The 16,896-nt window shown below is 37.6% G+C and overlaps 2 protein-coding genes across 2 annotated transcripts; one reads left to right on the forward strand and one right to left on the reverse strand.

Annotated features, from left to right (window-relative positions):
- Positions 1-738: 738 nt before the first annotated feature.
- On the forward strand, positions 739-5,311 carry LOC116291956 (clathrin light chain A). The gene is made up of 5 exons (XM_031699187.2): positions 739-912; positions 2,134-2,199; positions 2,353-2,423; positions 2,849-3,001; positions 3,833-5,311. Exons 1-5 carry the CDS (start codon positions 775-777, stop codon positions 4,008-4,010), a joined length of 606 nt encoding a protein of 201 aa, XP_031555047.1. The 5' UTR covers positions 739-774; the 3' UTR covers positions 4,011-5,311.
- LOC116291982 (bcl-2-related ovarian killer protein) lies at positions 4,699-10,169 on the reverse strand. Its single transcript, XM_031699217.2, has 2 exons — positions 8,230-10,169; positions 4,699-6,736 (listed from the first exon to the last, which is right to left on the reverse strand). The coding sequence occupies exons 1-2, from the start codon at positions 8,812-8,814 to the stop codon at positions 6,566-6,568; spliced, it is 756 nt and encodes a 251-aa protein (XP_031555077.2). The 5' UTR covers positions 8,815-10,169; the 3' UTR covers positions 4,699-6,565.
- Between the last annotated feature and the right edge of the window lie 6,727 nt (positions 10,170-16,896).

The raw sequence follows: 16,896 nt of genomic DNA on the forward strand, positions 1-16,896 counted from the left end.
TCAGTTGGGACACCTTTGCTTGTTGTTTATCCATCTATCAACTTTAAAACATACAATATCTTTGAAACTTATGTGTTATATTCAGTAAGGTGAAGCTGACATAATGTTTACTGAGGTTTGATGGTTTTCACAGGCAAACGCTTTTAGCCTGTTGAGATACCTTTTATGTCATTAATTTTGTTCCTATTTCATTTCTTGCACATGACTAAAAATTTGAGATACTTCTTGGAGTTCGAGGAAATAAAGCGAAATAAATGCGAGGAAAATTAGTGAAGACAAATAGGGAAAAGATCAAAGAAGACGAAAAACAGAAAAAGAAAAGAAAGGGAAAACGAATGGAAAAAGGAAGGAAAAAGGAAAAGAAAGGGAAAATGGAAAGGAAAGGAAAAGAAAAGGAAAATGAAAGAAAGCAACAGAAAACGAAGTTGGGAAATGGGAAAGGAAAGTTTGATTTAAAAAAATGAGAGGGAAAGGAAAGGAAATAAGGGAAAAAGAGGAAGAGACGAAGCAAAAGAGGAAAAGATGAAGCAAAATAAAACATATAAAGAGCAAAACAGAAAACAAAAGTGAGAAAAGAAAAGTTTAAATCAGGATAGTAAAATGAAAGTGAAAAAAAAAAAAGGAGAAGAAAAAAATGAAAAGAAAGGAAGTGACGTAATCCCATGGTGCATTGTGTTTTTGTTTGTACAACCACTGACCCAGTTGGTACCACTTCCGTTCTATCATCCGGGACCTTCAGATTGACTCGTCGTCTCGCGCTCCCTCGAATCCAACATGGCTGACGACCTTCTTGGTGACTCATCTTACGGCGAAGAAACAGCCGAAGATCCTGCTGCTGACTTCCTAGCAAGAGAACAAGACGAACTAGCTGAACTAGGAGAAGATTTAGAAGGCGTTGGAAATGCAGATGAGGTAAAAACGCGTTGAATTCGTTGCGAAATTGGGTCGTTTTTTGTTACCGGTTTATCGAAAATTGTCCGCTTTACGAGTGTTTGATCTTCTTGACAGCGTGGAATTTCCTACGTGTTAGAATATCGCTTATTCATTCACTATTATAGTTATTATAGACCGTACTTTGAGTACTTTTATCGTTGAGTTTACTTTTGTATTTATTGAATGACTTAGTTAAAACTGATGGTAGATTTCATTAGTTTATTGATAATGGTTCCACATAGGCGTGGATATATTTAGCTTGTCTTTGATCCCAGCTGCTTTTTCTAAGGTTTTCTTTAGTAACAAAGACGTTGCTATACCTCAAAAGCTTTCATTCCAGCTATTCTTTATGATTGTGTAGTTCCACCCGACCCCTAAAAGGGAAACCATAGAGATACGTCTTTATAGAGGGGTGGTATGACTTTACAACTGACATGTTTCTATATTTACCATACCAATGTATGGATCAACCCCATTTATTTGCTAGAATTTCTTTTAAAATCCTTCTAGTATGGGAGTTCTGTTATGGATTTATTATCTTCATGCTCTGATTGAATTGAAAGATAGTTTAAGGGGGTGGGCTATATGGGGTATGTGTAACTTTTTAACTATATGCATTCCTATAACTACAGTAGCATGATGTACAAAATATCCAATAACAAATATACTAAGATATAAAAATTAGTATTTATACCATTTTTATGTTGCGTACAGAGGTCATAATTTTTAAATTTCACAAAATATTTTGTTTAACATTGTGCATACAGTTTCTGCTTTCCATTTAAATTTTTTTTAATGGTTTTAAAAAGCCAGCAATATGCAGAATGGATGAGGAAATTTGCAATTTATCATTGAATATTTCCTTAACCTTTTTGTTTTGTAGCGCAGTAATGTGATTCCAGCAAATCTTTTAAAACTTTTCCATTCTCATATTGAATTTTGGTCAATTGCTGAACATTTGAAAGCAAACCATAGCTATGATGAATGGCTGTTTTTTTTAAATTTGTGATCCAGAGACTATGCTACTTCCCATTTTCCATTTCTCATCCATTCAAATATTGTTATCATGTCCATTAGTTTATTTGGTATGACATGGATGAAGACCAACCATCCCTTTCCCATATTCTTTACTCCTTAACACTTGCCATACTTTTTTCCATACTTTTTTTAAGGATTAATGATTCTTTTTCATTTCTCCAGGGTGATAATTTCGATTTGTTAGAAGACAGCACAGAACCAGTCGTAAATGGATTTGGGGAAGAAGAAGTAAGGATGACAATTTTTAATATGTTCTAAAATATTTAAGTTGTGTTTAAATTTGATTTTATGAAATTTATCATGGTAAAATCTCTGATCTCTTGTGCTTGATGACTACAGTGTATAATATGCATGACTGTAATTAATTGTGCTGTCGTTTAGAATGATAGTTCCTCCGCCCAACAATCTGCTGCAAGTTTACTGTCAAGACAAGAAGAACCAGAATCTGTCAAGTAAGTGTGTAATTGTTTTTTCAATAATTCTACCTCTATTTTCTGGTTTTGAAGGCACATGCATCCAGTACATTTGAGATGCTTCTTTCTAACCCTTTTAGCCATGGTTATCAGGCGTATTTTGCTTGAGAAAGGTACTTTCGCTGTGTTAAGCTGAATAATTTAATCTCTCATTATGGGATTTGATAGTGGTTTTACAGAGCGGCTCTTCCAATGAAATCGAATTTTGAAACTGGAGAACCCCCAGGAAAAAAACCCTTGGAGCTCACAAGAGAGCCACTTTGAACCTGGATTGCATAGGCAATTATTGCTGGTCAGTTCTTGGGACCCTGGAATGCTAAACTCCCTGTTAACTTTTTGTAATATCATCAATAAAAAACCACACTTTTATATTGATATATTATAATCTTGATTGTAACCTTTAGAAAATGGAGAGAGGAAAAAGCTGCACTTCTCGAAAAAATGGACGAAGAGGAAAGAGAAGCGATACAAGAATGGAGAGAGCAAGCAAAGAAGGAACTTAATGACTGGTATGACAGACGTGATGAACAATTAGGAAAAACAAAATCAACTAATAGGTATGTCCTTATGCTGGAAGTTTATTGATAACAATAGTATAACAATCCTATAAAAAATATTTAGAAATAAATCTTCTTTACTACTACACATAGTTTTAATGTTTTAAGTGCTTATTAAGACAAACTCACAATAGGTTAAGCTACTGTCAATTAAATCAGAGTATATAGTTATAAGAGCACATGCAAACCTACAACTTTTGTCTCAATCAGTGCGTTTTGCTATTGTAGCTCGGCTGTTGTGCACTACTATTTGAATCACCTCAAGGTCCCTGACTGACCTTGTGGTATAAAGTTGGTGCTAGATCGATGTACAGTACAAGTGATAACTACCATTCTCCCTCATAAAGTGAGAGGTGTGGCTTTAATGCTTGTATACATCCAATGTTAATAGGCTCTGCATCAAACAGTCATGTGCTGATATATCACTTTGATTACGAATCAATTCAGCCTGAGGTCTGCTGGACAGTAATCAAACTTTAAGTTGCTTTGTATCTTGGAATCAAAAGTAGCTTATAGAGCAATGTTCATGTTATGTCATCTTGGTTGCAATAAAAAAGCATTCCTCATTAGCCTCTCGTTAGATCAACCAAGATGGCAGCTGTTGCAAGGGATTTTGAGTCACATGTTTGCACACACTGTATTTGGGGAAAATAGTATCTTGAAAAAGGTTTTGGATATGACATTGCCGCCCAGAAATGGTCACGTGATTATGTCTTGATAAGGGCCTATTAACATCAAGAAAACTATAATCTGCATTGTGAGCAAGTCTGTAACCCTTGATCTACAATTATGGCTATTCCTAGTTCAACCATTTATTTTTTTAATTCATAGAGCTGACGAGGAAGAGTTTGTATCTGACAGAGATGATACATCGAAACCAGGACACGATTGGGAGAAAGTTTGCAAAGCCTGCGACTTTAATCCCAAAGGAACTAAGAACAATAAGGATGTTTCTCGCATGCGTTCAATCTTTCTTCAACTCAAACAGAACCCTCTCGTCAGAGACTAATTATAACCCTCATGTTAAGTATTTTGAATTGTCACAGTGGTGGAGTTTGTATCTAATTAGTCTTCAAATTATATTGTCAAAAAATGGTAAAGTTAATCTCGGCTTTATAGGGAGAGAAGGTTGAAAGTATATTGTACTTTTTCAAAAAATTACTAACTTTATAGGAATGTAATGTTGTTTCTTTCTTTGATTTCGCTGACAAACAATCTTTTTCTTCTTGTTGCTATAAACGTCTGTGCTTGTATGATGATGCCGCAGACTACCATTTCACATTTGCTTTCCCTTTCTTTTATTTCTCTCTTCCCATTGTTATGGGACTTGGAGGAACGAAAACAGTTTTATAAGGAATTAAGTTTTAAAGTATTGTTGGTAGCAATCAAAGATACTTTGCAATTGTTGAAGTTATTGTTTTTGTATGGCAACTGCTTTCTAATATTCTTTCAATCATAAATTTTGCTTTAAAATACTAAAATAACTAAAAGTTAAAACACAGAAACAGAGGGTAACAAAAACAGCCATTTTTATTCCATGAAAAGCAGTGTCTTTTTCTACAAGGTCATATAATGTTGTATTTTTTTCTTACTCTGTGCATAAAGGTCCTTCAACCCATTCAAATTTAATTTAATTCTCTTGTATTTGCATCACAAATATAAAGCTTTTCATTTCAATATTGGTGTTTTTAGATACACCAATATCTTATCACCTCCACCAACTTAACCACTAATTAATAAAATAATATTCAAGGGAATGACATTGTATCAAAATTGGAAAACATTAGCACTCATCTATAGTGAGGTCCTCAGCAATAGACTTTATTCATGGTGTGACAATGTTTTCCCAATTGAACATGACAAACCTCAAGGGGAATAAACAGCTATAGTTTTGAAACTCGTCGGAATATCGTTATTCCTTTGTATCCTTTGGGATACTTTTTCGAAGAGAAAAACAAAAGAAAATGAATCCTCTGGAGGTTTGTCACGCAGAATTGGGAAAACATTGTAATACCACGACTCGGGTCCATTATTCGAACAGCTAAGCTAAAAGTTGATTGTAACCCCAATGTTTTTGATTTTGGAGTATCTCTGTACTATTGTACCTGGCTGTTTTTGTTGGTCCAATGTAGGCATTGTTTTGGATAACTGTCGGCTTGTTTTAATTTTTATTGTATGGTCGGTCTTGTTTATACAATGTAACTATATGATAGAAGTAGTAATTTAGACACAGAATTCATGATCATGGTATACGCTATAAGATGATTTCTTGTAAAGCAGTTCAGTAGGAATAAATATCTTCTCTTTTTATCAGTCTTGGTTCGTTATTTTAATGCTCAGTAAATTTCAGGGGGAGGTAGAGGGGCATTTTTGTACCTTTTCCCATTCCTCTTTTTCTGGTCCATATTTGCTTCATGCCTGACAAGTGGTTATCGCCTTGGTCTTTTGGGACAATTTGTACCCTTGTGTCATTCCTTTTACCTCGTCTCTCCTGGTGTTCCATATTTGTTTCATGGCCGAGTATAGCTGGTCATACCCTTGATTTCTGCTGCTGTTGACTTCCAACCCAAGTGTGCAGTTTAGGGGGGGGGGGGGGAGTAATTTAGTTTCTTCCGTCAACACAACGGAAAACAATAAAAAAAGCATCTAATTCTTCAGGTTTTTTTTTTTTTTTTTTGCTGAGGGGGGCTTCAGTCCCCTTTTGCCCCCCCTGGATCTGCCCTTGCCTTCCTCAAGGACATAAGGACAGGGAACTACTGGTTATATGTGGTAGGGGCACAACCCTTCTTATCAGAGTTTAAATGTTATAAAGTAAAAGAAAATCACGTTTTTCTTAGCGTTAATGATGTTTTATTTTAAAATATTATTTTGTTTGTAAACTCTTTAAAATCTTAAAAATTCAAAAACTAAAAATGTGTCCAAAGCCAAAAATAACAAGCAAAAAACAAAACGGAAAAAAGACATGCGAACCTCTCTTATCCTAGAACCACTCGCTCTCAGTGTGGAGCCTTAATCGCAGTATTTTTTGTTTTTGCTGACAGCATTGTACAAGTTTTTTGTGGTTAACTGGCTACAAAGGGAAGCTGATACTGTCTTTCGTGAACCGCAAAATCTGCTCTGTTCAACTGGGAGTAACCTCTGACCGAGGAATAATGCAGTGTCGTAAAAGAACGGCCCTGAAATTAAATCTTTAATAAGACGGAAGTATGATCTGAGATCATGCGATCAACTTTGAACTTCTACCTTATTCCCAATCACTATCAAATTTTGATTCTGAAAAATCTATATGTAAAAACATATACGGCACGAATGTCGTCAATGCCGTGCTGTGCTGTGCGTTGTAATTTTACAAAAAATATAGTAGTCTGATTTCCCTTTTGAATCCTCTAAAAAATTATATCGCTATTAGATGCAAAAGTTTTAAAATTTTCTACCATAATGGCCCGAGTTTTCACCATCATGCGCAAATCGTACCATGAGATTTTCCACCCAATAAACCAAGGTCTTTCCCCAAGGTATCCCAAGATTCACTGTAGTCATGATGTGACTATTGCAAAGGCAGTTCTATTCGCTACTAAGACCTATCGTGCGCACACAAGTGCGCGATGATTCTCTTAATCTCGTAACGACGTAGAACAGCCAGTTCGTTAGGTAGTCTACAACCCGCCATCTTCCACGCGAGGTGATGATGTAATCTGCTATGCTGGAACGAGGAAATGCGCGCAGAATGTCAACCTGAAAAAATGAGGAACAGATTCTTATAAGAAACATGTGGTTTTATCAGAAACGCGCATTGAAACTGCGGCCATACACCATATGGAATGTTTTCTCAAGCCGCGCAATTTTAGATTTAATTTTGTCACAGCAAAAACAGCAGTGTCTATCCGAGATCACGCCCCCACTTGGCAAAAGCGTGCAGCTTCAAAATGTTGACAAAAACTAGTGCAAACATCTGCGCATCACAGGGAAGTCAGTTTTTTTATTGGGGGGAGGGGAGGGGGGCGAGTCATCAGTGGAGGGTCAACCGTTTTATTTTGACGAAAGCTTTTTCCTGATTGACTTGGACTTACTGAGGGAACTGCAAAGACTAAAACTATTACTAAAACGTTTTCTGCAAATTCCCCAGCCCTCCATCCTAATAAAGAGTATTTTCCCTAATATGACGCTTGAAATGAAAAGCGCAGGCTTCGCGCTTTCTGTCGATTTGCGCGCGCTATGAATCGCGCGAAGTTATAGCTCAGTGAATTCACGGGTTATTTCATAAACAGAATAAATTCCAAACTCTCTACGCCAGTCAGGTCGCCAGTCAGTAATGATTAAATCATAGTAACGATCCTAGTCTGAAGAATATACAATGCTTTGAAACAAAACTCACTAGCTGAAAAAGATGGCCCATGATCCGATAGCGATGTTTGCATGCATTTCGTAAACCCATCGATTTGCAAAAGTCAAACCGGATATATCTCCAAAACTTATTAATTCATTTGTAATTTTTCGTCATCTAACTGTATCGTCGTTAAGATATAATAATCTTCTGCTTCATAAATCAACAAAATGAGAGATTCTCAGAAGGAATATACCCTTTATACAATTTCGTGATTTTTCGTGGAAAACCGCGTCCTCTTGCTATCAATCGCGCGCAAAATTCATTTTCCACGAGCAAAGTTAATTGAAATAATTGATGTGGAACAGATGCTACAGCATACTCTTATTATATCTACGACTTTCTTTTCAAAACCTTAATTATTTTCGCAATATTTGTCAAAAGATAAAGAGATTATAGGCAAAACAAACAATACGTACAATTAATATAACTATCTCTTGTAGAGAATGCGTGACACTAATAACCAAAGACGATCGAAAATATTATTATTACTGATTCATAACAAAAGAAAAAAGATGAGAAGAAATCATTGCCTTTCGTAATGAATAATTTGAGAAAGAAATTAATCTTTGAATTCAGAGTGACCTTTTACTTAATATTGCCAAAAAATGGATTTTCTTCCTGGTTGCGCCGAACCTTATACATCTGAAGATGAAAAGTTTCGTTTTGTTTGCATAAGGACTTCCTGTCCGAGAATAATTTTACGGCGTGGCGACTTCATAGAAAGCGAAATAGGTCCTAAAGAATAAAGCATATTTATGGCAAAGTTGAGGTCAATCATAAATATATAAAACAACAAATATGCTATTTAAACTTATGAGGATTTATAAATGCACGTACATACCCAGCCACCTCGTCGTTTGATCCAATCTATTAGATACATCGCTGTTAATTCGTACATCCAACTAGAAATATCATTAACATAAACACTTCTACTATCCTTGTAACACTCTGCAGCAAGAGCCCCTGCAAACTGGAAGACGGCTACGATACGAGCCCAATTAACACCGTCAGATAATATCTCCGCACACACATGTCGAAACAAATCATGGACAACTTCTTCACTAGTAAAAGGCACATTGACGTGCTGTGAAATATCTGTGTAAAGCCTTGGATAACACTCTTCTAACATCCAGCCAACTTCTTGAACACGTGCAGAAATTGTTGGCCAATTTTCTCCGAAACTTTGAGCAGAACCTGACGTCCAGTAGCTGCCTGAAGATCGCTTAAGGCCCTCACGTTGAAGCTTAGCATCTACGTACTCACAACAGAGCTGCTTTCCTTCATCGAGAAGCGTAGAGGCAAATTTATCTTGCTGTAGTTGAACGATTCTTCTTGTTATTCGAATCTTTTGGTGGCTGGATGATGTAGTCATATCTATCCAGCTTAGTCGCTTCTTATTCAGTGTTGGTCGACTCAGTGTTGACATGTCTCAGTGTGTACCAGCCAGTACAAGTTATTAATACTATTGTAAAAAAATCCCGAAACTGAGTCTCTCAGTCGAGGCTCTTATAGGTTCTGCACGAGACGCATAAACGTTCTACAGCCACACACTCAGTTTCTTACGATCTCTGTCCTAATTTTTACACTAAGCTAACAATTCATGGCTGGCTTTTCTAACGATACAAAGCAGTGTTTATCAAGACGTCTATTAATGGATTCCTTGATCCATGATTTGCTAGCCAGTAGGCAGTAGAGAAAACGTCTTGACCTACATGCCTTTCTAGTTGATTGGTTGCCACAGTTCAAGAGACTCGGGTCTGTCTCGCGACTGACTAAACGAGGCAATATGTCAACTGCTTCTTTGTGTGGTCGATGAAGCATTAAAAGACGATATCTTATGTCAATATTTTTGACGCGCATTTAGCTTGTTGGGAGGGGCGCACCCTTTGCCTACTTCAAGGCACAGGAAACCCATAACACAAGAGCTTTCTCAACGCAAGGCAAGAATTTGGTTGCTCAAATACACACGGATATTACAAGTTTTAATTAACAGTAAGTGATATCCTACTTTAATCATTGATTATTAATTATTACACCTTGTAAAACTACCATATCCTCACAAACTGTTCTTTCTTTTTTCTCAAACCCAGTTTTTACGAAAATATCTTTACATTCTGTAACAATTTTAAGTAGAATTCTAAAACTGCAGGCTCTTATTTCCTGCGTTTTTAACCAGGCATCCATCAATGGGAGCTTTAAAAGCTTAGTCAGGAGTGCCCCACAGTTTGGTCTTTGGTCCTTTTGGTTTTATTAAATATACATACAAAAATGACGTACAAAAGCGATAACTGTTTTTAAAGTGGATTTAGTCTCACTACTGTAAAGGTTAATGAACTCGGATCATCCAGTCGTTTTGAGAGATCTTAAATCAAACATACTACAGATGCTTATCAACTGGAATGCCTTCAACTAATCGACTAAACCTATTTGAACAAACATATATTACCATAAAATATGGCTTATTCCTTTTGATGAAATAAGTGTATGGGGTACCTCGAGGCTTGTTCTTGGGACCTAGTTGTACTACCCAAGAACAAGCCAAGAACTAAGATTACCTTACACGATCAACACATTTTGACTACCAATAAATAAGAAGTTTAAGGGTAAGAATATTGTCATTTCTAATTGAGTGTCTAGGTATCAGAACTAAGTACAACAAGGCAGTAATATTTGACATCTTCGAAGGCCTGAATCCAAGATTTTAACAAAGAGTAGTATTTAGTATTTGTAAGTTGAAAGATTTTTGCAAAGAAAAGCAATGACTGGCTTTGTGCTTTAACCCTTTATGCCCCAAGTGAGCCATATGGCTCACTTCCGTAACTGGCTCCAATTCCCAAGTGAGCCATATGGCTCTCTCAGACCGTGACCTCTTCTAGCCAATCAAAAGACATGTTATATCTTTGTTTTGATGCTCTATCGTATTCTAACCAATAGGAGAAGAGTTTACATTTATTTTCATACCAAATATGGCATAGGTTGTCACACAAGTTCGCAGTGAAAATTATAGTTGAAGAAACACGTTTGGAAATGGAGAGCGATAGCGACTCGGAAGATTTTTTAGGATTTACGAACGACGATATTCAAGCCTTGAACGACTCAGACTCTGCTTCAGACTCTTCTGAATCAGATATTTCTGTTTCAACAGTGAACACAGAAGATTTGTCTGATTTTTCCGTCTCAGATGACGAAGAAACTGAGCCACAAGAAGATGTAAACACTTGGGGAAATGGCAATGGAGTTGTGAATGTCGCGCCATTTGTATCTCGCTCTGGTCCTGTCTCTGGAGTTGCAGAAGATGGAACTGCACTGGACTTCTTTCATTTATTGTTTCCCGAGGACTTAATCGAACTTATTGTCAGAGAAACTAACCTGTATGCCCAGCAATGCATCGCTGTGAAGCCCGATCCAAAGTGGCGTGATACAACAGCCGAAGAGATCAAAGCGTTCCTTGGTCTTCACGTCGTGTTTGGAATAAAAAAGCTCCCTTCAACTCGACTGTATTGGTCTAAAGAACCTCTCCTTGGAGTCCCAGAGATCAAAAAAGTCATGCCAAGAAATCGTTATGATAAACTAAATCAATATCTACATCTCAATGACAAATCTAAAGCTCTTCCGAGAGAAGATCGGCAACACGACAGACTTTACAAAGTTCGAACTGTTGTTGATCGTGTTTTACAGCAATGCCGCGAAGAGTACATGCCAACAAAGAACGTTGCTGTAGATGAAGCTATGGTTAAGTACAAAGGCAGGCTTGGGATGAAGCAATACATGCCCAACAAACCCATCAAGAGAGGAATAAAGGTCTGGGAGTGTGCCGATTCCTCAAATGGCTACGTGTTGGACTTCCAAGTTTACACGGGGAAGAAGCAAGATGGCGGAGTCGAACATGGCCTTGGCTACCGTGTCGTACATGATTTAACACGGACAATCACAGGCAAAAACCATCATGTCTTCTGTGATAATTATTTCACATCAGTTCGTCTAGCCGAAGATTTATTAAAAGACCAAGTCTATTTATGTGGCACGATAAAAGCTAGCAGTTCGGGTTATCCGAAGGAGTTAGGGGAAAAAAACCCCGACGTGAAGCGCTTAAAACAAGGCGAATCCTTGTTCAAACGAAAGAACAATCTCGTGGCAACGGTTTGGAAGGACAAGAGGCTTGTCAACTTTTTAAGCAGCCAGTCGAATCCTGTTGGAGACGACACTGTAAAACGAAAACAACGCGATGGAACCATTATCGATGTGCCTAGCGCTCCTGTAGTGAAGAGCTACAACGCCAACATGGGTGCTGTTGATCGCAGTGATCAATCTCGCGGCTACTATGCTGTCGGACTCAAGTCCAGAAAGTGGTGGAGATACCTATTTTGGTTTCTCATTGACTTGAGCATTGTAAATGCCCACATTTTAGAAATGCTGGCGCCAAATCATCGCTCACGAACACAGCTTCAATTTAGATTGGGCTATTCCATTTAATATGCGCACCCCCCCTATCGAGGATTGAGTTTTTTTATTCCTACGTAAACACCCTGAAGATTTTTATTTCCTGATTACCCCTGAAGAATTTTACAAAAGTAAAAAAAACCTAAAGAATTTCTTTACCTTGCTCTGCACACCACTGAAGAATTATCCAAAGAAATTTGATTACCCCTGAAGATTTTTACCTCGCTCTGTACACCCCTGAAGAATTATCCAAAGAAATTCGATTACCCCTGAAGATTTTTACCTTGCTCTGTACACCCCTGAAGAATTATCCAAAGAAATTTGATGAAGATTTTTATTCTGAAGATTTTTATTGTAATTAAATCTGATTAGTTTGCTGTATGGGATATACAGCTATGTTATAATGTGATGCAGATGGAGTAGACCCAGATTGAATAGAAACCTATATATGAATTATTAATGATATTATAAGTAATATTGTGGTATGGTGGTTCTAGTTCCTCACCTCTAAGTTTATGACAAGAAAATAGTCTATTTGTTCAAACCTTAGGAATAATGTTCTCAAGAAGGGTCAAGATACAAACAAGACTTGGAAAATTGTTTTAAAAAACATTTTATAGAGCTACAAAAGTAGTTACGGTGATCAAATGTATTAAACATTGAACCTTTTATGTAACAGTTGAAATTTTCAATTTAAAAAAATTTCTATTATGAATTGAACATTTTACCAACTCAAAAACAAAACTGTGATAGTAGAATGCATAGGGCAATTGAGAAACTACTAAATACATGTTCAAGTCTAGAAACCATACAAAGAACTACTATGATTATTCATAAGTAGAAGAAGAATTGAACCCAAGACCAACAAAAAATATCAAAATAGCCTTCGTTATGGTAAAAACTACTAAATATACAGCTAGAAAGCACAAAAAAACTGCTAAATAAGTTATAACTAGAACAAAAGAGTGTTATATAAACTCGCTTAAATGAATTAAATGAAAGGGGTATATATACACCTATTTAAATAAAGTTAGTCACCTGAAAAGCTACAAACCAACAAGGATTATGGATAGATACATTTTACATGTTTCAACCGCTTGATAACAGTTGACAGACTTGAGATCTTTTACCAGTTACACATGTTTACAGTCTCACCTCCTCTGAGCATCCTCAACTGCTGCAGTTTGTGTCAAAAGCTTTACTTGTAGGATATAAAACATTACCCCATGATTCTCAGCGATCACAGCTTTTTAGATTTTTGGTGACTAACTTCAATGAAATAAGTATATATAGTGGTAGGTTACGGAAAACAGAACAGCCAATCCATGGCCCCTACTCGTATTATGTACACCTTACCAGTCACATTGTAAGTTACAAACTGGTTTAAACGTAAAATGTAAAAGGGTAGGGATATGCAAGGGCGGATCCAGTCAAAATTTTAGAGGGGAGGGGGGGTTAATTGAGTTTCTTCCTTCAGTTTTGTTTTGTTTTTTCCTGTTGAAGGGGAACTTCACACCCCCTTTGCCCCCCTGGATCCAACCTTGATAGGGGACGGCTGACAGTACGGCCACTCCACGACCCCTACCCTTACTAGCTAAACCTTAATCAGGCTTCTTTCAGTTTTCCTGAAGCAAGAAGTGATGTCACATCAATAGTGTATATAGCGTCAGGCTCACAAACGTACACCACATCAACAGTGTCACTGGCAATTGATGAGCTCTGCACCTCTGCTACATACCAGCCTGGTCGCCACCCGGAATCACCTATTTCCTCTTTTGTCCAACGTATTTTTAGTCTTCTGCCTATTTCAAAGAAGTTCTCATACTCATCAGAGGCATTGATCGTTTCCATTTGAACAGGCCTGCAAGTGCTTTTGTCAGGCTGATATTGCCTACCCCGATCTAGATAATTATAGAGTGACTTGAAGAGGTTATGGAGGTCACTAATGTGAAGTACACCATCAGGAACTTTGATAAATGACTTTTCTTGTACTTTTTTATGGTGTGCCCTTACACGTCTTATGTCATCAACTTTTAAAATGTGTTCTTTCACCATTTCGGAAATTATTTTTTGTGCATTTGTGATGGTTGTTTTTATTTCTTCTACTTCTTTGTGTGCAACAAGATAAGAGCGACCATGACGTAACAGAAAGAGACGCAGCACCAATTCACTTTTGTTACCAGATGCGGATATTGCATAGCTCCTCAAGATATACTTGATGGTTGGAATAGGTATTTTTTTAAGTTCTACAGCGGACGACGGTAAGGAAGTAAGTCCTGAAAAATATGGCTGAAAATGGCTTGGTTTCTTGTAGTCATGTACATTTTCAAGAGCCAATCTCTCGACCAGGGAATGTTTCAATCCCTTGTCAGGTAGCCCTTTGCTCTTGCACATCTGCTGTAAATCTGCTACTGACTTCTTGAATAGGGGATGGCTTCTCCATGTTTCCCTGTTGATGCTCTTTTCATATTCCTTATTTTCTTTTAGCCTCTGTGAGTGAAAGTACTCTTCAACTTCCTTAACTGGAATCCACGAAAGAATGGCCAAGCTCTCCAGAACGTCTTGTGGAGGATTGTTGTTAATGACATAAAATGAATTTAATAATTTACTGGGCAAAAACATCTGCGGTGTCTTGATGTTGCACTTACTGTTTAAAAGGGACGTTTTTTCGAATGATAAATAATGTAGTTCTCCTCCAGACTTTAACCAGCTGACGTAATCGGGAAGAGGCTGTAGCTCAATGTTGTCCACGCTCTTATCAGCGTAAATGGTTGTGGAATATTTATCTTTCCAGCAAGTTGTTAGTTCAGAATCCATAATTAATTTATAGTCATCAATGTATCTCCTAGTAAAATCAGTAGACAAACCCCAAATGGTGGCCAGTGCTTGAAATTGCGGATTTAGAGTTTTCGGTCCATAGGTCCATTCACAATCTTCTTTCCTCTCTTCCGACAGTTTCATAAAGTCCTTAAGTCTTTCTTCGTCATTAAAGATTCCATTCTCTTTGATTCCTCTGTAGCATTGGAGAAAATGTCTACCGAAACGAGCATTAGACAAACATTCTTTTACATCTGAAGCCATCTTTTCCATATTTTGAAGGTGCTCGGCACTACCTGGATCAGCTTCTGGAAATAGCTGTTTACTGCTAAACGCACCATGCCTGGATAAGGCAACGTTTTCACTTGCGTGTACCCTTTCCACAAAATTCCGTTTGCTGTGGTATTCAGCAAATGATCGCTGACTTATTTTGCGTAAATTCAAGATGAATAAAATTCGTGCTAGGCACATTTGTGTTAGAGGACTATCTGGATCTTCCCCATGTCCGTTATCAACTACAAACGCGAAAAAGGACTTCAGCTTTCCTGTTCTGGGGTTTCTGAAAACGTTATCCAGCTCTGGCTTTGTTAAGAGGTATAAAAGCTCATTCATGGCACGAAATGTGGTCTCCGTTTCTGTCAATGCAATGTTCACTAATACAACGGGGAAACCAGTTCTCGTTACTTCGATTGTTGAGGGATGGTCCTTACTTTTTTTGTGCGTATTTTCAGTCATATCTAAAAAGAGGTGTGTCATTGGATACACTGCGTTGGTCCGGCTTTGATCAAATGTATGGTCCTCATACGTAATAGCTTTCCAACTTTTTCCAGGGTTTTGAACCGGTTGAATGTCACCACATATTATTGTTTTTGCGTCCTTTGAATCTACAATACAGTCTTCTTTGCAGCTTTCTGCACTTTCTAGTAACAAATTTATGTTTTTTGTTGTCCAGTGGAGGTTGACAACTTGTTTCGAAACACCTGTTCTTGGAGGGCAACTTAAAGAAATACGAGCGTTCACATCTTGACCTGCATGATGACGTTTTGCGGAATATGTTTTTTCTTTGTATGATTCAGTATAATTGTAACAGGATTTTAAAGATATACCAAAACCAGGAGGAGCAATTTCCAGTAAAATATCCCTTGCTTGCCGCATATATAGCACATTGTCTTTTGGTCTATACATGATATCTGTCGTCAACCTTGGATGGCTTTCAAGTCCACCGAGCATATTATTACTGCCATGTGAAAATATTCCTTCCAAAACAAATTTCAGTTCAGGAAAAATCTCAGCCTTAAGCATTCTTCCTCTTGTTTCATGCTTCAATGTCCCAATTTTCTGTTTTCTCTTGAAAACGATCCTTCTCCATAGTCGCCTTTGTTGCTCGTTTGTCATATCATTCCTAACAACAAGTGAAGTTTGTTCAAGCTCTTCAAATTGAGATAATTTGTAATCGATCTCATCTTTAGCTGATCTCACAGCAGACTTATTTTTAACATCTATCATTTTACATACAAAGTTCACGCTGGTAGCCTTCGCAAACAAGCCCTTTATCAAATCAAGGTCTTTTTTGGTGTCACAAAATCTAAGGGCACTTTTTAGGAGAGATCCTACCCTGCTCTTGATGACATTGTTGATCTGCTCGTCGAAACGCTTAGTTGCAATTTCCTCCAGACGACGCGCAACACCTAGGAGATCTTGGCCTCTGTCCTCCAATATATACCCTGTACCTCTAATATACACTTGGGTTACGTTGAAGTGTCGCTGAAGTTTTCGTAATATCTCGGAGGACATCATTTTACGCCTTTGATTAGTTTTCTGGAAAAATTTACCAATTTCCTGGGTAGCAATCATGGGCCCATTGTCTAACATGTATCGTCCAACCTCAATCATTTTTGAAATTTCTGCTTTGGCTTTAAGGGTTGTTGCAGTTTCTGTTGCTTTTTCTAAAATCCTAATTCTTTCTTCAATGTCTCCTTTGACAGACAGTGTCTTTTTTCTACCTTCATTCTTTTTCATTAGAACGCCTCTTCTTTTAAACCATTCTCGTGAGAGACGAGGAAGTGAATGTACCTCCTGTGCACGTTCAGCCCTGCCACACTCCTCAGGCATCACGGTGGGTGGTTCTCTTTTCTCATAAAAGCCCCTGGAGAGCACAGGGAAAGGCAGGTCGTTTATTCCTTTGCCATGTAATTTTTGCGTCGGCTCCCCTGAAACATCTGCCATATTCCCGTAAAAGTTCTTCGACACT

Source organism: Actinia tenebrosa, unplaced genomic scaffold (assembly GCF_029948245.1).
Source record: "Actinia tenebrosa isolate PJP-AT-01 unplaced genomic scaffold, QUT_ActTen_1.0 PGA_scaffold9__36_contigs__length_13948895, whole genome shotgun sequence".
NCBI lineage: Eukaryota > Metazoa > Cnidaria > Anthozoa > Actiniaria > Actiniidae > Actinia > Actinia tenebrosa.